Source organism: Lissotriton vulgaris, chromosome 10 (assembly GCF_964263255.1).
Source record: "Lissotriton vulgaris chromosome 10, aLisVul1.2, whole genome shotgun sequence".
NCBI classification, from domain to species: domain Eukaryota; kingdom Metazoa; phylum Chordata; class Amphibia; order Caudata; family Salamandridae; genus Lissotriton; species Lissotriton vulgaris.
Genome location: NC_141698.1, coordinates 186,651,460 through 186,676,285, shown reverse-complemented (window position 1 = coordinate 186,676,285; position 24,826 = coordinate 186,651,460). Strand labels below are relative to the sequence as shown.

At 42.7% G+C, this 24,826-nt stretch overlaps 1 protein-coding gene across 1 annotated transcript in view; it reads right to left on the bottom strand.

Moving 5' to 3' along the window:
* The window catches only part of COPS3 (COP9 signalosome subunit 3), a 142,582-nt gene that overhangs the window by 92,456 nt on the left and 25,300 nt on the right, over positions 1-24,826 (bottom strand). The window contains exons 2-4 of the mRNA XM_086940858.1: positions 12,973-13,102; positions 2,510-2,622; positions 2,373-2,422 (exon numbers count right to left, since the gene is read on the bottom strand). Of these exons, the coding sequence (XP_086796984.1) occupies positions 2,373-2,422; positions 2,510-2,622; positions 12,973-13,102 (293 nt within the window). The remainder of the gene's footprint in view (positions 1-2,372; positions 2,423-2,509; positions 2,623-12,972; positions 13,103-24,826) is intronic.

Here is a 24,826-nt window from a genome sequence, read left to right as displayed (position 1 = left end):
AATATCTCTAGCCAAACACTTATAAGGTCCCAAAGGCGAGACCTATTGGCTATGCCAAGCTTGTTAATTAGGGCTTTGAGTTCGGCTTCGAGGCGCTTTCTTTTTCCCTCTACCTCAAGCGATTTTCTTTCTTCATCAAGCTCCCTCTTGTTTCCTTATTTCAGTGTTGATGTCGAGGAATTTTTCGACATCTAGGTCGGGTGCCTCTGTGTTTCAGCGTCAATGTTTTTTTCTGTGCCGCTGTGGTTCGCATCTCCGCAGATGGCGTCCAGCTGGCTTTTTGCCATCTCCCTCCCATGCCTTTGATCCTCTCTTGAGCTGAAAGCAGGTGTTAATGGTTTGCCTCCATCAGTGTCCCTTACATTAGACATTTGTGGCTCCTCTGGCTTCACTCTGCCCTCTGGAATTGATTTCAGTGTTGTTGCTGGTTTCTTTGCATCAGAGGTCTTCTGCTTGACTGTGTCTCGGCTCTGAGGAGTTACCTCTTGTCTGTGTTTCTCCCTCGATGCCTTGTTGTGGCTTTTGCCGGACTGACCCTAGATGATCTCCTAGAGTTCTGGTTCTTCTGCTAGGGCCTTTTCCACCTACAGTATGTCTGCCTCATCGCTGGACAGGCCCAGGTCTTTTAAGGGCTCTTGTTTCGTCTGTGGGGACGTCATTGTATAGTGTGCCCACCTCAGTTTCCATTTTGCCCTGATGGCCTTGGGTAATAACTCTGCGCACGCCTCTGGACTGTGGTCCTTATGGAGGCAGGGGTCACAGTCCTCCTGAGTGTCCTACTGTGCGTACCTGTGGTGACATTTTGGGGCAGAATCTAAAGGGGATATGCACCATGTCCATTTCACATTCTCTAACCACACTGTCTTTTTGAATCGATCTCTCACCCGAGTGTCACTGTGATCTTCAGTGTTTTCTCTGGGTTTTTCCGGTGTTCTATGTCCTCTCAGTAGTCGCCAATCCTGTTCCCTCAAATGGGATACTCAGTGAAAAGAAAGTTTTTTTTTCTTACAATTCCTTCTTGTCTCCTCAAATCCAAAGCTCTCCCCTAGGCTTCCAGACCCAACGGCGGGAAGAGAAAAAAATCTGAAGATGGTGACTGCATTGAGGGGTTTCCGGGGCATACTTCTGACATCCGACCAGGAAGGGGTTAAACCCAAATGGTAGACAAAAACGAAAGAAATCAATTTCAAGGAGACTTTCCCGACCCAACGACTAGATGGCAGAAAATTGGGCTAATAAGAGATTTCTATTGAACAGAAGTTAGTCTCTCATTAGTTTGATTAACTTTTGCCACAGTTATCCAGAACACCTCCCAAGCGGTTTACAATGGAATGGTGCACAATTAGCAATGACTATTCTGCAGCAGTACAAAAGAGGATTTGAGGTTGTGTGAAAATCTCAGGACGTTTGCAAAGTCAGGCTTCAAAAACCCATTCCTTGTTTATTCTTCCAAACACAAGTACTAATCATATGGAAAAGGTGTGTTTTGGCAGTCTTTGGTCCAAATGGTAAGACTAGTGTTAACTCTTCCATGTGAAGCTCAAAAAATATATTTTTGATTCTAGGAGGGAGAGAGGTTGAGGGGAAAAAAATAAGAAGCGCCCTCCAGCTCCAAGGGATTCATTGATTATTGGTAATTTATCACTTTTCTATTGACGCTACGGTATATTTATGTCCTCTGCCTTTGGACTTGTGTCTCTGCATTTGATGCAAAGATTTTTAACCCACTTTTCAGTGGCCTTCTACCCAAGTCTTACTGTGGTCTGTAAAATTGCCCTCCATAACACCCCAAGATAGCATGCTAAATATTATACTCATGCCCTAAGAGTGCTTCTCTTTCAACTCCGATAGTTTCTACGTATTTCCAACCATCTTACGAACTCCAACCACTGACATTCAAGAAAACCCATCTTCAATCGCCAACAAGTGCATGTAAACCCGTACGGTCAGCACTTATGGAGCCAGTACCCTCCATAATAACACAGCTCGCACTCTGACAAGGTTAAGCCACATTCATGAGAGCCAATGTAAACCACAGATTTAAGTATCCAGCTTAACCTAAGATACATATCACCCAGTTTGCAAGCTTTATTTTAAAACTACAGACACGAAATTTAAATAATAATAATAATAATTGAAATCATACAAGCAGTACTACTGTGAAGTGCTGGTAACTTTAGGAAAACTCAGCCCAACAATAATGGTCCATTTAAAGATAAAAAAGAAAAATACAAAGTCCTTTCACTATATGGGAAAGTAGTCTAGATGTATGTAAAATATAAAATATTTCAATCCCTTTGAAAGGAAACAGGCTTTTAGCACTTGCTTTAATTTCTACTGTACAATTTTGAAAGGAATGATTAGTTTCTTACCTGTTTTCGTTCCAACAGAGCATTTGTTAGCTGATGACAAAGGCCAGCAACTAAAAGTAAACATACAAAGCATTAAAACGAAACTGGATAAAGGACACAGATGAATACCATGTAGTGTGTCTTGAAATATCACTTACAAGTGTCTGTGGCGTATCTAATGTGCTCGCCGTTACAAGTGCTGATAAAAATCTGGACCTGCGAGAATAACGTCTCAAAGTCAGGGACACTGGGCATAGAAAACTTCACAAACCTACGGGTGCAAAGAGACAAACAGAATCCATGCATTTGTACCTTAAAGTGATTAACCTAGAAAGATAATATTTGTGTACACACATTTATTACATTAGAAGGCAACCCTGTGCATTTGCACTCACTGGAAAAAGGTTGGTCATTCCCCAAACTCTTAGCCAATCACAGCATTGTGCCATATTCAGTGACAAAGAAACTGATTTAAATGTGTCAAAAGGCATATGAAGTGTCAAGGCAAAAAAACAAAATCATAAGGTGTCAGAGAAAATTCAACCCCAGCACAGGACCAGAGTCTGGTTTGTGAATGAATGAATCAAATATAAGTTCACACTTTCCTCTTACAACCTAGAACAGCACCAAGAAGGAAATCTTAAACAAAAAGCAAATGCAAGAGAGGTAGCGTTTAAAGAAGGTAACACAATCCCCTCCCAATGAGAATATTTTATATGAATATTAAAAAGGGATTGAAAGCAAAATACTGCCAAAGATTTTGTAACTTATCTGAGAAGCAGTTTGCCACAAGGTGTCTGATGGCTGCTACTGCCTTGCGGCTTTAGAATGCAGCCATGAGACTCTGAAAAACCAGGGTACTGCCTAGAAGCAAGACAGCAACCAGGTTTGGCCAACATAACCTGTATCAGCATTTATGTGCCTCAGAATATGGACAGTATTACTACACCATGTAGTAAGGGAATGTAGGGGTGGTTGGCTTCTCCTACAATGAAGGGGGATTGAAGGAAAAGATGGCCTGCACAAGTGTAGTAAGAGGGCGCAGATGCTGCATTTGTTAGTAGATTAGTAATGTGATCTGAGCTCAAGATGGGAGATGCGACTTGGTAGCCAACTGGGACATGGTATTGGAGAGGAAGAAGCTACTTGTGAGGATATGGGAAAGAATGTGAAATTAAACTTGAGGGAAGTAGAATGCACCAAAATCCAATAAACACACTACCAAACGCATCTGGGATCTGTAGTAAATGGCCACATAGTACAAAATATAGTTACACAAGCCCCTCCCGTTACGTCCAACACATCCTACAAGCAACTCACTAACCTATGCCACCAGCTTAATGGTGGTAGATTTTCAATCTGGACTTCCTACGTAAATATTGTGCTATAGATGAGGAGATTAAGAGACATACTTTTTATTATATGGACAATATTGGGAATGACGTAACAAATGAAAACCGAGAGGTTCGATTTTAATATGGAAGCATTTGTCAGCAGATTGGTCCGAATACGTTTGGACTTCTGAAAAATGCTTTGTATTTCTCCATTTGACTAGAGAGGAGACTTAAGGTTACACTGTATAGTAAGCTAGCTCTTTATATGGTATACCAATAGAAAGTATACCGTGCAAAGAGTCGAGGCAAACCCCAAGGGAAATACAGAGGAACAAATGACACCTCAAATGCTCTTTTATGGTAGTGTGGATAAGTAGTTAGGCATATCAGAGGGTAGTGCTAATAGATATATATATATATCACACACACAGACGCACACGTGCGCACACACACATTAATTTAGATACTAAGATAATCAAAATCAGGAAAGTACTTTTGTTTTTCTTCACAGTTTTCAAAAATGGACACTACATTATCTGGATCAGTAATGCTGTCCTATGGAGGGAAAAAATGTGTTGTTTTCTGTACTTGTTTGCAACTTACGGGACTGTTCTTCTGGACTTTTAGGTGAATATGGGGCAAGGTCTAGGCCACACCAACAGGTCACCTTGGGGAACTCTGGGGCATTCAGGTGCACAGGCGTGTCATGGTGTCGGGTGTCCCATGCACTTCAATGGGAGAGCGGCAAAGTTACAAAGAGGCTGCAAGCTGGTACTAGGGGACAAGTCTGGGAACCAACAGGGGGGCTCGACTCTTGAGATCCTCGGGCACACAGGGACACCCTTGGTCCACTTCTCCTCGGGTGTGGGGCTCGGGTGCAATGGTGTCTTGGAGTCAAATCCGGTGCTGGAGTTTCTTGCGGTTGGAGGGGGCATGCAGAAAGAGATTGCAGGTGGCGACTGGAAGTCTAGTCTGGGCAAACCCAAGGGTGAGCTTAGCTCTTGTGGGTCTTGGGACCCCGTCGGCACAGTCACCTCCCTTGGAATCTGGGTATTTGTTTTGCAGAAGAGGGGCAAACTGGACAGCTGGGCCTCTCTTAATTTGGGTCTCTCTGTCCGTGACGTTCTACTGCAAGGGAACTCCTTTGGCAATTTGCCGAGCACTGGCAGTCCTCTGGGTTTCTAGAGGTCTGCACAGTGGCAGGACGAATCAGTTGCTCCACGAAGGTCGGGTGCAGTAGACAGTCCAGCAGTGTTGGCGCCAATTCAGCCATGCTCCTCGCTTCCCTGGTTCAGCAGTCTTCTTCCACTCCTTTTGTGTCCAACGAAATCTGAAGATCTGGTATCAGGGGGGCCCCTATACATTCAATTTAGGGGTGTTAAGGATAGTGAGGGGAAGTGCTAATGGGCTACGTACCCCTGTGGTCTCTACATTCCCTAGATGCACATTTCCTATGGGGAGTGGGCATGACCCTGTTCCAGAATTCCCAATTCCACCACACACAATAAGGTGGTAGTTTCCAAAGACGTATTCACGTCAGACTCAGTCACCCTAGAAGTGTGTACAGCCTGGCAGTGCAACACACCTCATGCATAGATTATTTTTACACTGGTCTAGGCGCCGGAGTTGGCATCCTCTCCAGGGAGAGAAGCCAGCCAGGTATAACAAAAGGCAGTGGCTCTTTGAAGCCCCCTGCCTTGGAATGCTAATTATTCCAGCCTTTCTGGAGGAGGAAGAGGTGATAACACCTCTCTCCGGAGCAGGCATTGTTCCTGACCGCCTGAGAGTGAAAGCTCTCACCCCAGGGGGTCAGAAACTCGTCTGCGGCAGCAGGCTGGACTGAACCAGTCAGCTAGCACATTAGATGGCTGGTAAGTTTTAGGTAAATCTCTAAGGTACCCTCCGGGTGCATGTATTAATAAATCCATCACTGGATCAGTGTGGGTTTATTAATATGGGGTGTTTGATACCAAACACCATATGTTTCAGTGAAGCCATTATGTAGCTGAGGAACTCGTTTTCACAGGTGTCCAGCAAGAGCTTTTAAAATGGCTTTCCTGATGCCTTGCAATATCTAGTAATAAAACTAGACATCACAGGGACACATCTGCTCACGAAGATATGTCCCCACATAAAATATAATGAACCCTGCTTTAACCCCTTCGGGGCTGATGACGAGCTGGGCTCGTCATCGCGTAGCCTCCTCGCACGCTGATGCCGAGCCCAGCTCGTCATGGAACATGTGATATTAAAAATCTCAGCGTGCGAGCAAAATAACTCTAGCACGCATGAGGTTAAGGCTCAAAGGCCTGCTGTAGGGGTGACTTACATATATTAGATGGAGTGACTTTGGCATGAGACACATGAGTGTCTCGTCAGATTTTCACTCATGGTTACCACAATGCCACGCAGCCTGCAATGACAGCCTGTGCGGAATTTGTATGTGGGTTCTCTAGGGTGGCATAAGATATGCTGAAGTCCTTCGGGACCCTCTTTAGTACCCATGCCCTAGGTACCAAGAGTACCGTTTACTAGGGGCTTACGGGGTGCAAAAGTCCTTAGCCAATTGTAGCACAACTAGACTATACCTTGTTTTAGGGAACGGAGCACCGGCAAGGAAGTCTAGTTTGCAGGCGTCAGCGCACTTTCAGAGTCGGAAATCGGCCTCTAATAGCTAAAAAGGGGGAAGAAAGTTTGTGTGTGGGGGAGGAAAGGTGAAGGGGGATAACTGCAACAGAAGCCCAGTTCCCTACAAATTGTAAAACATTTGTAGCATGCTTTAACTATGATTGTTTAATGGTTGTTGTTACGCTCGATTTGCGTCACAGATCTAAAGCATCCTTGCAATTTATAGGTGAAGAACAACCTCACCTTTTAACTGCACTGAGCAGAGTAAAATGTAAGCACGCAAAATAATAAAAACGTACACAAAAGAAAAAGTTATGTTTCAGCCTATTTACACTCAATTTCTCAGTAAATAACTTTTTAATTTTGCCCTTACTACTTACTCAACCTGTTACTAAGCACCCCAGAATCTGGCATGAAGATAAAGAACCAGGTACACAAAATGTACATAAATATGCAAATTGTTGACCTACATATAAGATCAGCAAACGGTTCCATATTTTTTTGCTGATGCACAAAATCCAAGAAGAGCACATATTGAACTTTATGTAGTAAGATTTACAGTCACAATTTCCGTCCACAATGCACACTTTAGTGGTTCGAACACATTGCAGACGATCCACTAGAGTATGCATACAAAAAATGTGCAAAGACACATTTGTATTTTTTTTTTTTATCCACAGTGAAAACATGATCCCTTGCCTCGTCCTCACTCCACACTTTTTTATGAATTATGGGTGTGCACTTTTTATTATTGTATATATTTTCATCACATTTTGCAAGCTTAAAACCTACTTCGCCACAGAATTCCCACTTCCCCACTCCTACAATTAATAATGTGTACGGTCTCACTACTTGCAAGTCATTCTGCTAATGCTGACTGGTCGCAATTCTGTGAATCACGATGAAGCAATTTCTACTGGCAAATCTTTTTAGTGCACGTATCTTTTCACTTATGTACGTGGGCTCCAAACATTTTGAATTTTGTTCAAGGTGATAAGAGTACACAATGGTCAGAATGAGAAGCTAGTATTAGAATACAGTGTAAAAACTAGTCATGTAGTCGCTATGCCACATCATCCCTCTCCTTAATCCTCCTATCTCATCTTCTCAATGCCTTCATCTCCACCTTTTTCTACATCCCTTCCTTCGATTGCATTCTTAATTTGTATTTTTTAATCTTCTCCACTTGCCTTCTTCCTTTGCGTCTCCCTTTCAAATATTTTTTCTTCATCTTCCTCTAAAGACTACTTTTTGCTTTGTTGTATTCAAAGTAATCTTAATCACTTCCTCCTCATTTGTTACTTCTTTCTTTTATTTGTTATTTTCCATATCACAATTTCCCAGTTTTTTTCTTCTTCACCTTTATTTCGTCTCCTTTTCTCAAATAAAACCCATGTGTCAGAAGATGGTGTCGCTCTACAGGTTAACAGAAGGGGTTACTCTCTTTAAAATGTGTCTTCAAAACTACACACAATAAAGAGGCTGAAATCATGATGGGCCGTTTCATGAGTTTATCGGTTGAAGGTCGAAAAATGTCTATGCATAATACCCACACCCTTTAGTTCAATACCTGTGTGTGCCATAAGGTGATGTATTATGCCATATAGAAAAATGTACATCCTTTGGATCGGATATTTCTGGTTAATACTATATCTTCCAGAAGATACTTTACCTTATGAATATCTTGCAAACAAAAGACTGGGTCTAAGAAAACACTTTCGCCAAGGAACAGTTCCCCAGTATCACCACGTGGAACCACTACTGCGTCTGTCCTGGACGCAGTAGTGGTCTATACGTGGCTCCTTCAGGCACACTGGCACAATACGCTTGCATTTTTTCTGTGCCCAACCAAAGCGTGCAGAGAAAACAAAGCTTAAGAACCGCCACCTCAATTTATATTTTAGTGCATACCCTGGGATCTTATTTTAAAACAGCACTCCCCCATAAGGGGAAAGGTTGTGGTAAAGAATCTGTGGGAAAATATTGTACCCACAGGAAATATTTTCACTGAAGGTAGTAACTTTCTTCTGATGGTTCCTACTTCCCACATATTTCCCACCTAACGAGAAATAATTGCTCCATCCCCGCGACTTCACAATAAAGGTGGGTGTAAATAGTACTATTAATCAAGGAAGTCATGCAGCACAGCTCTGGCAACATATCCCTCACTGCATGCCCAAGCTGTAAAGCAGTAGTGATTTGTGAAAGTTTGCAAAGACCACCAAGTAGCTGTCCTGGAAATACCAGCCACTGGGATACTCCTGGGAGAAGCAGTGAAGATGCCAACAGTCTTTGTGGAGCACACACAAATCCCAGCCAGAGAATGTTTCTTGAACAAGGCATAACAGATAAACATGCAAAGTAGAACCAAACATGAAATAGTACACTTTGACGACCCCTTTGCCTTTTTCTGGTTCCAGTGAAGTCCATAAAGTGCTATTAGTCCGCTGTATCTTGTCTGGTAATGTAGTAAAAGACATGAGCTTCTGGCCCAGTCTTTGTAATCTTTATTTTTCCTTGAAAGGGTAAGGGGAGGAAAGAAGGATAGAAGAGTGACACGATGGCCTAAATGGAAGACAGATACCACTTTGACAAAAAATTGTGGGCAGGTAGAAAATAATCAGTTTGTTTTGGTATAAAGCAGTTAATGGTTGCCAGAACGATGGGGTCTGCAATTCCCTAGCCATGCAGGCTAAAGCGACTGCACCTAAGAACAGTCTTTGTATTAAGTAGACTACCTGAGTAACTGTATATTCATTTGAACTGCAAAGCCTAGAGAAAAGGTTATACACCAAATTAGAATCCACCTGCTGAATAAAGAGCATGGAAGGACACAAACGTTTCAGAAAACACTAAGGATGGCCTAAATAAAGACGACTAAAAGTTCAACTGCTAAGCATTGTTCAGCAAGCAAAAGTGCAAAGCACAGAACATCAGCAGAAAAACAAAGCACAAAGAAGTTTAATTTCCTCTGCATCACACAAAAAAATTTATTTAGACTGCAGCTCACTCAGACTGATAGCAGGTTTGCAGTCAGGATGTCAGCCACTACTTTGGGTGGCAAAACATTTCTTACACGGCTCAACCTCCATGCCTGCAAACAAGACATCTAAGAGGAATGGATTAAAGGACTTGACCATCATGCTCTGAAAGAAGATCTATTCTGTGTGAAAGAGGAAGTCGAATGCAGCATACCAAACCCTCACCGCCTAATCTGGGAGCAGAGAAGAATCGGTTGAGCGCCATTTTCTCACACCTTCTGCAGGACCTTCTAGAACAGAGAAATTAGAGGGAACGTGCAAAGCAGAACCTGAAACCAACTGAACCTGAAGGTGTTGCCCAGGAAAACATTCGGATGGAGGTACAGAGCACAGAACAGAGACCATTGCCTGGTCAGATCTGTTGCAAAGAGTTCGGCCATTGATAAATTCTTGAGCAGAAGGTGCCCATCACTTCAGATGAAGTTCCCAATCATAATCACAAGAGGTGACTCAATGCATCTATTCTCTCACGGAGGGTGCCCTCGAGATAGGCAGTAGCCGGAAAAATGCTGCAGAGCGCATGGCCACTCTTGCAAAGCCTCCCAACACAGGGCTCAGGAACCCATACAGCATGGCCTGTTGATTTAATGGACTGTAGATGTTTTATCAAATAAGGTTTTGAATGATGTTGCCTGAAATGGAAGGAACATATGCCTTGAGGGCAAGTCAGACTGCCCCCAACTCTAGCACACGCACATGCAGTTATCTGTCTAACATGGACCAAAGGTATTGAGCAGTCCTCGCCCCTGGCATTGGCAACCCAGCCTGACAAGGAGGTGGCAACAATGGTGGGCTGTGGCTGAGCAGTCTTAAGACCAAATGGCAGTGCCTCAAATTGGCAGAGCGGAGATCCGCACTTTGAATTTGAGGTAGAGGATACAAGCAGGGAGGATTGAAAGATGGAAAAAATGTTCTGGGGATCCAGAGGTACCATCGAGATCGCTGCATTGTGGGCCATGAACACTTGGTTAAGAAGTTAATTTGTTGAAACTGTCCGGCAGAATGAAGGTTTAGAAACCTCATGTCCAAAATGGGTCAAAGATCCTACCCTTCTTGCTGACCAGGAAGTATAGGGAGTAAAATCATGTGCATCTCTCCTCCAAGGGCACCCCTTCCATGGGAACTTTATTTAACAGAACAAAAACATCCGCCCACAAGATTGAGGAATGTGCTGGAGAGCACTTCCTTTCGGAATGAGGGTGGACTGTGGGGAGAGGAAACAGAAGAGGTTGCAGCCCTTGCTGTAAAAATGGAGCACTCAAGAGATCGGTCGTAATCATTTCCCAATTGGTGAAGTAGAAGACCATCCCCCTACTGCAAGCTGGATTGGGGGCAGCAGATTCAGTAAAAGATGAGGAGACAAGAGCAACTGATGCTGCTGGTCTCACTGAAGCCGACCTCTTCCCACGAAAGGAGGGGTGGAACAGATGTAGGGTTTGGCCTTTTTGAATGCTGATGTGAACACTGACCGGAAATGTTCCTGGAAGCAACAGAATCGTTGGTGGAAATGTTTTGCTGGGAAGGCAAGGACCAACAAACAAGCTGTGGGGCAACTGTTCTTGAAACATTCAAATAAAGAGACAGTCTTCTTTCCAAACAGCCGCTCATCCTTTAAGGGCACACCAATTTGTCCGGCCTGCACATCGGAGACATCAACTAAGTGCACCCAGGCGTGACTGTGGACAATGCCTGCCACAGCCATGGATCTCACCACCATTACAGCAGAAACCAAATCACCCATCAGAAACTGTGTGGAGACATCCAAACCGCTGATCAACATGTTGGAGAAAGGTTTCTTCAGGTGGAAAAGATGGCTAATTCGTTCACAAGCGTGGACATACATCACAAGTGCACAGGCTAAATTAAACTGTTTGATGCAAAAACGTTCTCAGTGCCCTGGAGGGATAAACCTCGAGTGCAGGACAATCACTCAGTAGGAATTGAGTAGATCGACAAGTGGGAAAGCAAAAGCAGTAAGTGCTGGTGTTTTTTGACCTTTTTCGTGAATTGGAATGGACTCCTAATACTTCTAAGCACTGGGGGGCGACGGGGTTTCAGCTATGCAAGCCATCCGATCTATATTTATTCCAACCGCTTGCTGTATGTGTGGTGCACACGTTTTGAACAGCTATTTGCGTCCCACAGGAGCAGAGCTCTACCACACAGAAGGAGAAGTCATCCAGAGAGGAGCAGATGTCACAGTGAGACAGGGCTCGACATCTACTCGCCAACTCGCTATGGCAAGTCAGATTTTATCAGGGTGAGCTATACGCAGGGTCCACTCGCCTCTTCTGGCGAGCTTAAAAAATACAGGTTTTCTATTCACTCCCAAAGTGAAGAAGCATTAAAGATGCCTTTAAATCTGGTTTTTATCTTGGCACATTTATTCTGTGTTCAGGGACAGAGGTCAAAAGTCCACTTACATCTACAATTACTTTTCTTTCTTTGACTGCAAAGTTTGAAGATTTTGTAAAATGAACCATCTGACAAACGTGCTGTACAAAAAGTGTGAACGAAAGGCTGTACGACATCATTTATTCGAACATATTTAATCAACTAAAATGTGAACTGTTTAAACATTTGAAAATACATTATGAAATCACTTGTTTTGTTATTCTGTGCGATGAAAAAATATTTAAATAGGATAAAAACACATCAGAACACTTTACTTGTTGATATGCACATGATAAATGTCTTTGCTGAAAACCAATTTCCACAGATTGTTTACATACTATAGAGTTTTATAAGTAAAACTGCATGTTAATGGGAGCGTTTTGGCTATTTCAATGGGAAATGTGCTCTCTGTAAAGGATAGTGTACTACCACCTCATGCTTTGGTAATATATTCATTAAAAGTAAGTTTAAGATGAACCGAGAAACATTCCTGCCCCTGCCCTGATGGCAATGCTATTAGTGAAGCAAAAGGCAAGTCAGGGGTCATGTGTACCCCATATGTGGGCTAGGTTCTCGTTATGCATGGAGAAAACTATTAAATCAAACCAAATAGGTTTTTTGTACAGCAGCAATGCTGAACTCGCATCTGGAAGGTGCTTTCATATGTGATGAACCTCAGCAAAATAAAATGTTTGCCTTGGATGAAATGAGATCCAGTTTACCGGTCAAGTACATCACAGTTAGGATGAGTTAGATTATTCAAGTTACCATGTCTGCAGGTCTAGTAAAATTTTTATGATTTTTCGAGGCCTGCCATAGCAAAAGCTGTTCCCAACTCCACAGTGCAAGTCTCTGGAATGGGAGGAGACCATGGACCGGAGCACTCACCTAGGAAAGTGATGGAAACTACCCCCCACACACACACACAATGGGCCCAAAGCCCTAAACCAAGGAGACACAAGGTGCAACAGTGGCTTGATGGCTGTGCCAGAGTGGGACCTGGGTTCAAATTGATGGTACAAAAGACCCTCCAGAGCAGTGACACTTCCTCTGGGCTGGGACAACGGGGATCGGCGGGATCCAGCCTTCAGGTACTGGAACAAAATGCCAACTCTATTTTCAGAAGTAAAATGCAACAAGAAAAAGCACCAACTGGTGGTCAACTGTGGTACACCTAACCCTCCTCCAGACCCAACAGCGTTAAATAAAAAATGTGGTACTTACAAAACAGCCAGGACTCCCAGGGAGTGTTCTTGTACATCAAGAGCCCCAAGCACTGTATCCAGGTGAGTCAGATTTTTTGCTAGCAGCTCCCCACTCTTATTGATTAACTCACATAGCTGGGTCATTTGACCTAGAAAATAAAACAAACATAAAAGAAGTTACAGCAAGTCCCCTTCGTTTCTTGAATATTAAACAACGTTCTAAATTAACCAAAATATGAAAAATTAAAATAAAAACACTGTTAAATCAACCACCCATTAATGGTAGGACAATAGCCGCCCAAGCAGATATCGGTAAGGTTTGACCCCTGGCAAGGTACATAGAACGAGAACTACTCTCCGTAAGGGACCAATGTCACGCGCCTGCACCCTTCCTTTGCTTGATTTCTCTGAAGCAGTTACCCAACACTTATGGTGTCATCTCTCCAGGTCGGTGTTCACAGAGAATATGGCACTTGCATGCTTCCTCTAGTTACTAACAAACTACTCAACATGTCAAACTGCTGTTACTCCTACTTGAACATATCAAGTACCACATATGAGGTATACAAAGAGTAGTCCTATCTCCAACCATAAGATCCCATTTGGAGCTACAGATGTCGCAGAATGACTAATAAAAATTCACACCTGAAACGAACAGAACTGGCTCTGCTTAAATGGAGCACCTACTGTAAATATTCTAGGGCAACTTCAATTCAATAGAAAAATCAAAACATGTCAAATAATAGTAGTGAAACTAAGGATTAGAAAAATACAAAACAATGTTATTATATACGATTTTGTTGAAAATTTCAAAACATGATAAGTATGAATTTACAGAGACAATTTGTGCAACATACTCACTGCATACATCCATCACATATACGTACCACAGTCTAATGTTTGTTTAAATTGTCAATATACATGATAACATAATTCATTGGTTTATATAGTAATTAGTCAAAGACAATACATTTAGAGTATGACAGAATCCAATTAATCCTATAATTTTCGGGTGGTTTCCAAGTTGCCTCGACGCGCATTTCGGCAGAACCTGCCTCCTCAGAGTTCCACCTCCAAATTTGTTCTCGGTTGGTAAGTATCTCAAAAGAGGAGGCTGATAATTTGTGGATGTTGCTCACAGACTCTGTTTAGGCCAATGGTTTCAGAGATTGATAAATGCATCAGTATATTTAAAAAGACGGACCAATGGTCATATATTGTTCCTACTTAATAGGATTCTTATTGCGAGCTTATAGTAGTGGTTGCTTTCATAGTGAGAAGATTATAACTCTTCTAGACGCCGATAGGTTCTGTCAAGACATGCCATGCATAGGGAAAACATGCGTTTAGTGGACCACAATGAAATTATTCCAAGATAGTCATATCATGTTAGGGACACTTTAAAAGCTGTAATAATACCTCACGAAAATTATTCCTGTCAGGATGGGCAATCTGCTACTCCACTAGATGCCACAAAATGTTATTGGTTCGTTCTATAAGGACACGATGCAGGCACCTCTAACTGGTGCTGGTCATCACGGAAGAAGGGAGATACTCTACTGGAGCCAGCCATACCAGAATATGTCATTCTATTTCCATCCTGTGTCAGACAAATGCAGACGTATCCTTCAGGCGCCTGATAAACCGCATCAAAAGACATTTTCATGCACCAATTAAAAAGCATCTTCTCTCTGCTACTCATGACCCATTAGATTACACCAGAGCTAATGTTGGTAATGACTCACACCAACTACTGCAATGCCATCTACCTGGAATTCCTGGTCAAAACAGGAGAGTTGAACCTACGCTATCATCTTATCTTTGGCATTAAAATCGATGTGCTACAATATTCCTGAGACTCTATCCTCCGTTCTAGATCCTGCCTTGTGGTAACAATTCTTATTGGGTTGTCCGGGAGATCCATCTTCCTGTTGGTTCATGAGTCTACCAGTCATAACAAGGGCTACGTCAGTGTTGGCACATGAGATAGCAATCACTGAGCGCCTTTTTACAGGACCCGGTATTTGCTAAACATTCTTCATTGGGGGGCCTGATTAAAGCACGCACACCGGAGCAGCACATGCGTACAGATTTTGATCCTGGGACCATGAGGTAGAGTAGCAGGCAACTGCTCCAGGAAATAGGGAATATATCCTTGGCTAGAGAGTCTTGTCATTCTGTATTATCTACACATACTTCCCCGTTAAATTCCGATAGTGGCACAGTTACCCACGCTGGGTCTGCTCCTAAAGACCTGCCCCAATCACTAGAGCATACAATGGGAGCAGCTCCTAAGAGAAAGCGTGGAAGGGCTTTACAGAGGGTAAAAACCCCCAAAATGCCGAAATTGAATAAGAATGGTGATTTGTTGAAATTTGCGTCTATAAGTATCAAAGCACCTCAGGTGATCGCCCCTGTATCAAAAACCTTGTCCACGGTTGCCATTGAGGACTTATTGCCCCATTTGGAAGAGGGTCTCTGGTTAAAAGTAGGAGGCCTTATTACATCTTCTATACAGCCCTTACTTGAAAGGTTATTGGCAATCGAGGATAGACTGGTAAAATTCGAAAAGTTGACCACAACCAATTTGAAATGTATCAAGAATAAGCTGGTTAAGTGTGACCATTTCAATGAACCTACGAAGAATGGAACCCGGGGCCCCCCCCCCGTCAACAATCCTCTATTGTTGCACCCTCTTGTCCTTAATTCAATGGATACCACAATGAACAGGAATGATGTAGCAGTACAACAATTGTCGGGAGGGGGTCGGATGCAAAAATTTAATGGAGGCTTCAAAGGAAAATATAATAATAATGAGACTAAGAACATTCTGCCACAAATTGATCTACCCCCTGACTGCTCACCTTATGTTGTTGTTTTGGCTGGAGTCCCTGAATTGGAAACAGGTACAGTTGAATCCTACATCGAACTAAAAAATAAAGCGATTCACTCGCTGAACAATAATAGACCCCTTACGCCAAATGTGCAAAGCCAAATTTTGTTTGCTCGTAGAGTGAGTTGGGTAGGACGTAGACCAAAAGATATAGTGGGCGATTGCATAGTTATCAACTTCAGAGATAGTCGGTGGTCAAACATGTTTGTGAGGGGTTTTATAAAAATATGAGATCCAGCATCCAGACCTTTTACTTTAAGCTACTTTTACTCTCCCCCAAATCATATGGCTAAATTTGGTTATCAAGGAAAGAACTGGGATAGGCGTGTCCAGCCTGGTATTGTTGGTAACAGGGAAGCAATGGATAGTATTTCCTCTGCACCTAGCATCCCACTCAGTAACAGATTCAGTGGGTTAGATCTGGTGGATTGGCTGACCCCAACTGACTCCTGCCCACTGACATTGGCTTAACAGCTGTGTGATAATACCTCAGGTTTGGGGGTTGGGGTAACAAACCAACACCTTGTGTCAAGTGATCGGGGATTATTGAAACTGGTAAAGTTTCTATAGCCAGTGCGGGCGAGGTGATGGGTAAATTTACAGATGCTACTAAAACTAATTCGGCATCCTGTGAGGTTGGATTTTATCCCCAAATTTTATCTACTGCCAACACTAACTATGAGACCCCTGAAGCCATAGACAGTCGAGAATTGGAGGCAACCGTCGAGAGTGGGATTGAAGTGAGGTTAAATGGCCCTAGGATTCTGTCATGGAATAATACAGGCCTTGTGGCTAAACTAGATTTGCCCGATCGGGGTGACTTCATAGACTCTCACAAGATCTGCTTATTTCAAGAAACCTGGGCACTAAGTTCACTATATAGAGTAGGCTTCGCGGAATACTGTGAAGTAGCAGTGAAGGGCCCTAGGGGTAGACCCTCGAGGGGTCTATGTATATGAGTGGAAATCCACCTAGCATGCACAGCGAAGAGAATAGAAACCCATTCACCAGATATTTTATGCATTCTTTTGACCCACAGAAATTTCCCAAAGCTGGCCATAATTAATGTTTATTCTCGGCTAGTACAGTATGGTGGAACTTCGACGTTAGACTGTTTGGCTAGTCTCCCATTGAACCCGCAAATTATAGGCCAATTAGCCTTATTGATGTAACACAAAACATTTTTGCTAGAGTGTTACTGGGAAGACTCCAGGAATGGATGGAAGACCTTAATGTCTTAGCTCCCTTGTAAGCAGCCTTTAGATGTAAAACATCTACCATAGATCAGCTATTTAGGTTACAACTGATCTATTGGAAGCATGTAGTTCTGGAGGATGGGAGCCTGTACCTTACCTTTGAGGACCTTAAATCAGAGTTTAATATGGTGGACCGGGACCAGCTGTGGGGTATCATGCTGGACATGGGAGTCCCACCATATCTTTGCTACCAGCTCAAACACCTCCATGAGGGAACATTTGCTAGAGTAAGGTTCGGCAAGAACGGGAACTTAACGGCTCCTTTCACCTTTGGAAAGGGGGTGAGGCAGGGTGCTCGTGCCAACCGTTTTCTCCCTCTTTCTTAACGGGTTAATTGAAGATTTACTTGCCGTTAAGGATATAGACTCTCCAAAACTAGCACCCCGCAAATTCCCTGCATTAATGTTTGCGGATGACACCCTGCTCCTCTCGAAATCACCAATGGGGATGCAGCGTGTGTTAAAGGAGTTTAGCCAGCTTTGCAAAAAAAAAAAGGAATTTGGTGGTAAATATCAAGAAGACAAAATATATGGTCTTAAATGCGAACGCTATAAATTGGCCACATCCAAGAATGGATGATAGACCATTGGAAAGGGTCCCTATTTTTGACTATTTGGGTCTTACTTTAAATGATAAAATGGGGTGGGGACCCCAAATCAATAAAGCTAACCTAAAGTTAACTCAGGCTATTGGGGGGATTTTAAAAGTCCATAAGAGTTGTGCCTTACAGGTTATAAGCCCGCTGTTAGAAATCTATAAAGCCCAAGCGAGGGGAGAAACCGTTCATGGGGCAGAACTGTGAGGTCATAGCTTAGCTAATGCCCTTACTGTAACAGAAAATAATTTTATAGGACAAAATCTGAGTCTGACCAAAAATACACCCTTAGTACCACTAAGAATGGACCTGGATATCCTCACAATTGAGGACCTAATCTCTTCACGCCCATTGCTATATTGGCGACGGCTGTGGAGTACCCCAGAGTTAGGTCACTATAGGGAGGAATTAAATGTGGTAATGTCAACCATGGGGTCTGGTAGTATACCCTGGTTGTCCTTTATTAGGGATTCTTTTCGTGCAATAGGAAGGGAGGAACTATGGACCATACCCGAGGAATCTTGCCTAGCAACTTCAAAAAAAATCTTTAGCTAGTGCCTTGAAAGAATACAAATCGACAAGTATTTTACAGACAGTTAACCCCTCTAGTTTAACCTATGGGTTTTTGGATTTTAAGTCCCAATATAAATTTGAGCCGGTGTTGGATTCAATACAACCGCCATTAGCTAAGAAGCTGTTTTTTAAATTTAGATATTGGACGCTCCCTCTTCACGCGTTAACCAATAAGTGGGCGGCCGCTACCCCTCGCCTATGTCCTGGATGCCTAGTGGAGGAAGAAACAGTTTCTCATGTATTGTTCTTCTGATGGGCATATAAGCAGGCTAGGTTTAAGTGGGTTATTCAACTCTGCAGAAACCTGGGTATTAGGAATTACATAGAATTTTATAGGATCCTAAAATCTGAAACTAACCCGGTTTATGTTGTTGCAATTTCGAAATTTCTCTTTGCTATGTGGTGTAAACGAAGGCACTTACAAAAAAAGTGATATGATAATAAGTAATACCAGCTCCTACTTGTCATTTGTTCCGATTCTGTAATAATTAAGCCTGTAAGTGTAGGTATTTGCTGATTAATCCATGTGAGAGATAGTAATACCTGCTAACTGGCTGCTATTTCGATCCTGGGCGCTATAAAAATACTGGGTGTGAACATTTCTTAAAATATTTTTAGTTTAAATTATATTCCTAATGTATGTTTTAATAGTTCAAATTTCCCAGAATGAGGATTTTCATATTTCTACTTCCCAATGTGTGATCTTATATTGCTATGTTTATTAACCAGTGTTCTGTATGATCTTGTACCTCTTTCCTGAGTCGGATTTTAATATCTTGTATATTTAAATGTGCTTTTATGGCTGTAATAGCCGAAATAACGTTTTTTGAATTAGAAGAAACAGTTGGCCAGAGGAGAGCAAGTTACAGGAAGAACATTGTAAAATCAAGGATGATTTAAGCATTTAGATCGAGGTGGTGTTGAAGGGGGACAGGGTGGTACCTCCAACAGGTGTAAGAGAGTGGGTGGTGTGGTTAGCACACGCTGGTTTCGTATGGATGACATCTATGAAGAAAATAAATCAAAGCTGTCTCATTGGTGGCCTAGCATGGATGTTTTTACGGACATTTAAGGGTTGTGTTCTACACATCAAAATACTGACAGACACTGTGTGGTGATAAACACAACTTTATCGCCGGAGGAATTTCTGGTCTTGCCATGGGAGAAAGTTGCAATAGCTTTTATGGATCCTATTTCGGTTTTCATTGATGGTGTGACGTTCTTAATTGCTCTTACTATGATTCAAGTGGGTATTTTACAAATTTGTTGACTGGGCTGATTGAAAGTCAGTGGTTGATTTTTCTGAAGTCTGTATACTTTATTGGAGGGTGCCCTAACTGAACAGTATTTGAGGATGGTGTGCAGCACATTTAAGTCTTTAGGCATTTCACATATCACCGTTTCATTATATAGTCCCCAGTCAAATAGTTTGATTCAGGGAGACAATAGAAAGTTCAAAAGTGTCTGCAACTAGCTGTGCAACCAAGGTAGAATACTAAAGCTACTATTCACGAGAGAGTATGGAACTACCACATACCACCTCATACGACAACTGGAATATCCCCTTTCCAGCTGATGCGAGGTAGAGAATTGTGGTCTAGTATTAGACTCGGATGGATAATGACAACATGGCATGTGAAAGCGTAGATAAGGACCTGGTTAAGCAGAGGGTGCTAATGAAACAGGGGAAGAGTAGGGTGTATTAAGATTCTAAATGGTGTGCCAAGCAACTAATATTAGAGCCTAATGACATGGTGAAAGTCAGACAACCTGGTAAAATTAAGAAAGGTTTATCTAAATTCTATTAGTCTATGATAGTGATAAGAGTATCGAAGGGGGTCAGTGAAGGTGGAAGATGGAGGACGGTAGAGTAAGAGGAATGTAGTTCTCTCTGCCACAGAGTCTTAGGTTTCCAGTGTTCCATGTGGTTCAGCTGCGCTGAGTATTCCACTAGGGACAGTTGGTCATCTATGCTTCTACCTGACGACAGACAATACGTTGGGTTTTGCATCTAGGGTTTTGTCCAGTGCTGAAACCAAATATTCTGTCATCGAAAAGGGATTACTAGCTTGCTGGTGGGCTGTAATGAAGTTCAGGAACTTTCTTTGGGGTAAGAAATTTTGCATTAGAACTGACCATAAACCCCTTGTGTTTATCCTGAGTGGGAAGAATACTAGAGGATTCACACCTAGAATTGCACGGCTGTCCTCCAAGTTACTTCAGTTTGATTTTTTGGTGGAATATATTCCTGGGAACAAGAACGGGTGTGCTGATTTTCTTTCCCGTTCCTCTGACACGATTGATAAGGATTTTGATACAGATGAGGATGATAAAGACCAATATCTGGTTGCTTCTATTGACCTTCCCCAGTTGTGTGCGGTGACTGAGGATGAGTGGAGACAGGCCCTACTTTTAGATGTGACTTTGCAGAAGGTTGTCACCTTTATCAAGAACGGTTGGCCTAAAGAAAGGAATCTTGCTTTTGATCTCAAAACGTTTCTACAAGTTGCAGACGAGCTTACGATTGAGAGTGGTTTGGTTTTAAGAGATGACAAGTTGGTTCCTCCACTGGTCCTGAGGGATAGGTTGATTAAGTGTGCGCATGAAGGGCACTTAGGTGCGACCTTGACTAAGAGAAGAGTTCGTCTTTCCTTCTGGTGGCCATACATGGATAGAGAGATTGATGAGTTTGTTAAGGGTTGTGTTATCTGCTCTAGCTGTGATAAGGTTGTGAAATTACGTACCCAGCCTTTGTCCCCCATTGAGTTGCCCTCTGCACCTTGGGTGAAGCTCGGGTTGGACATTGTTGGCCCTTTCAATGCGCTTGATTTTTCTTCTAGGTTTGCTCTGGTCTTTATGGACTATTATTCTAAATGGCCCGAGGTCAAGTTTGTCAGGGAGGTCACTGCCAGAACTGTTGTTGACTTCCTTTGTGATGTCTTTTTGAAGGAAGGGTTTCCGGAGTTTCTGGTCACAGACAATGGTACTCAATTTGTTTCATGGGAGGTTGAGGATTACTTGAACAGGTGTAGTATCAAACACCTGAAGAGTTCCTTATATCATCCGGAAACGAACGGTCTCGTGGAACGCATGAACAAAGTTTTAGGAGAATGCATTCAGTGGGCTCTAAAGAATGGTTGTGTTGTCAGTAGCTCCGTGAGGAGCATGTTGTGGTTTTACAGGACTACGCCTCATTCCACCACTGGGGTCTCTCCGTTTGAGTTGTTACGCGGCCGGAAAGCTTCCACTTTGTCTTGTCCGGGGTGGATGTCCAGGTGGGTGAAAGGTGGATGTTGGAATGATGATGTTGTGAGATCTAATGTAGAGTCTGTTCAATCTAAACAAAAGGCGTATTTTGATAAGAGGAAGAGTGTTAAGGTGATTGATTTGGTCCCTGGAGATTTTGTCTCCATTAAGAAACCTGCTCATGTGAAAAAGGGGTTTTCTAAATTCACTTCTCCTGTTCAAGTGCGTGAGGTCAGAGGGAACTCCGTTAAACTGGCTAATGGGAATTGGTGGAACAAGAGCCGGTTGGTGAAATGTTCCTTGCCGGGTGAACCTGGTTGTTCCTCTGCTGTCGCAAGTGGACCTGGTTGTTCCTCTGCTGTCGCAAATTCCTCTGCTGAACCTGGTTGTTCCTCTGCTGTCACAAATTCCTCTGCTGTCAGTCTTAATCACGATTGTACGGGACAAACGGTCCTGAGGCGCAGTTCTCGTACTAGGAGTGTTCCTCATAGGTATAGAGTTTAAGTTCTTTTTATTCACATAGGTTTAGAGTAAGCTTGCTTTTCTTGCTTTTCTGTTGTCTTCTTTTCTTCTCCTTTCTTACGATTTCCCTTCTCTGTTTCCGCTTTTTGTTTCAGCTTTCCTTTCCTTTCCTTCCTTCAGCTCACTTTTCCTTTCCTTCCTTTCACTCATTTTCCTTCTTGTGTTTAGACTACTTTCTAAAGGGAAGACATATGTAGTATCTTAGGTTGTATTTATCTATGCTTGTTGTTCTCTCTGCCACAGAGTCTTAGGTTTCCAGTGTTCCATGTGGTTCAGCTGCGCTGAGTATTCCACTAGGGACAGTTGGTCATCTATGCCTCTACCTGACGACAGATGGTCCTGTTCTCCGCTTGGGTTGTCAGCTTCTACAATAAAACCTACAGTTAAACCCTTACTCTCTCTTGCGGTTTACTACATAGTGTTATTGAGGAGAGGTGTTCGATCATATAAAAGGGAGCGTACTAGTGGAGGCGAAGGTTGTGTTGGATTCCAAAGATGATGCACGTGTGAGCAGACATTTTTGGTGTAGTTCTGATCTACCTGTGGCTTGGGAGGACAAGGAAGATGTAAGGGCTGCAGATTAATTGTCAGTGAGTTGTCAAAATATTGGTTCTTGCTTATCAGCGGAAAGTAGTGTCAGGTCGGAAATCATAAAAGAGTTGTGAGACAGTGATGGTAAAATAAGGGGTTTCCAGGTGATAGGTGTGTGAGAGCATGGAAAATGCGAGGGAAACCAGACTTAGAGGGGAATCTAGACATCTATGTGATTTTGTGTTATTGTTTGGAGGGCCTATACATCTTTTGGATTTAATGTGATCTACTGAATCTTGATTTCCCTTGTTAAGAGAGGAGTGATATATTATTGAGTTAATTCACAACTGTGTGCTATTTAGTTATACACATGCTGTTCTCATGGAACATCAGTGCGAGAAAGCTCCAGAGCACCATGTTCCATTGTGTATCAACTAGGTGCGGAGTTCTGACGAGTGAAACATACAGTTGCAGGAATCACTCCGTCAGGAAAACACATTATGTTTTTATGCTTCATACTTCCCCAATAAACCCAGAACTATTGAAGCAGTGTGTGTCCAGAGAACTTCTTCATAACACACATATCTGGGTTAAAGCGGTCTGGCCTATCAATCTTCAGCAGAGCCTACAGAATAAAGGCGCCATCTCCTATTGGCCTTGAATCCCCTTGCAGTGGACGGTTCCTCACATCATTCTTATGATGCAATAGAACATATGAAACCAATCAAACGTTACTAGAAGAGCTAGTAACGTTTGTATCCAACACTTGTAATATAATGCTTGAAAAGGCCCTCAAATGTCTGGGTTTAGCTGTTAGTGCTTAAAAGGGATGTATAAACCCCAGCTTCTCATTACAGAATATAACATCCTTGAGTCAGTCGCAAAGTCTAGGAATGGAGCCTTTCAATCATGCTCTTTCCACTCGGCATCTAGCCAGTAAGAGGAAGAATGCCACCAGTTTCCCAGTATGACGAGGAACATCAACAACACAGCCCAACATCAGTGGTAGCGGTGTACAAGTTAACTGGGAGGCAGCAATCTCATTGACCACTCGTGATTTCAGACCAGAATTCATGGTGTTGTGGGGTAATGGCAAGTTAGGTGCATAAAATCCACTTTATATACAGTGCATCTAACACAGCGAGGGGCCAGCACCACGGTTATTTGATGAAATATCTTGGAGTATGCAATAACCTATGTATGAACTGCAAGGTTATGTCAATGGTTAATGGACACTTGTCTCGTGCAATCAGTTGTAGCACTGCACTTTATTAGCATCCTGTACAAGTCTGTCTCCCGTTGCGTTTTGACAATGTTGATAGTTGGGGTAGGGACGGCAGCATGGGTTGGGGGGATAACAGAACATCTCCCATTATCTGATACAGTCTGGAAACCCAAACGCCCATATTCGTAGAAAATACATCTGCTTCAGTGGAAAAAATTCAGCAGTTTCTTGGAAGCAACTGTCCCAATATTTCAAAGCTTCCTAGTGCAATCTATAATAGGCAAAGGGTACACAACATTTACCTCACCACAAGCACAGAACTGTTCTAGTGAGATGAATCTAGTGTCCCTGAATAGTTATTCGAGCTGTGTTAGGATCAGTAGAATAAGCATTATATGCATGGATTTATTCAGTAGATGGATTATGGTAATGGGTCTTTCCAAAGGGTAGATGGAGACTAGCGCGCTTTGAGAGCGACCAGAGTTCGAAGAGTGTGCATCTAGCCATTATAATGCATTTACCTGGCTGTGCAGTCTGTAAGCCAGTATGGTGTCCCCTGTTCCCTTTTCTAGTTGATCCCGATCAAATCAGAAGATGTGGAACTATGCAGTGTGAATTAATCCAGTAAATAGCATAATGTGCCTTAGGTGCAAAGAAATATCTTTTGGGCTCAGATACGGCAAATCCACCCCGCTCATATTATCGGGTCAACGTTTCTAAACTTGACCGTGGAGTTTTACCACCCCAAAGGAGTATAGTGAGCATGCATTACAGAATGGTGAATACACACTTAGATTAGGGAGTACAGGCATTTTTGTCAAGGGTATTCTACCTGCCATGGAGAGAGGAAATGAAATTTAGCACTCTACCTGTGCGTCCAGCTTGTCCAACACTAGAACGTAATTATCTTTTAGTATTGATTCACAGTTCGTTTACGCAGATACAAAGATAATGAATCGGACCCTCTCTCCATAAGCAGGTATTCAATGGTAGTCCTCCAAGTACTCTCCATCGGGTGGAACACAATGGACC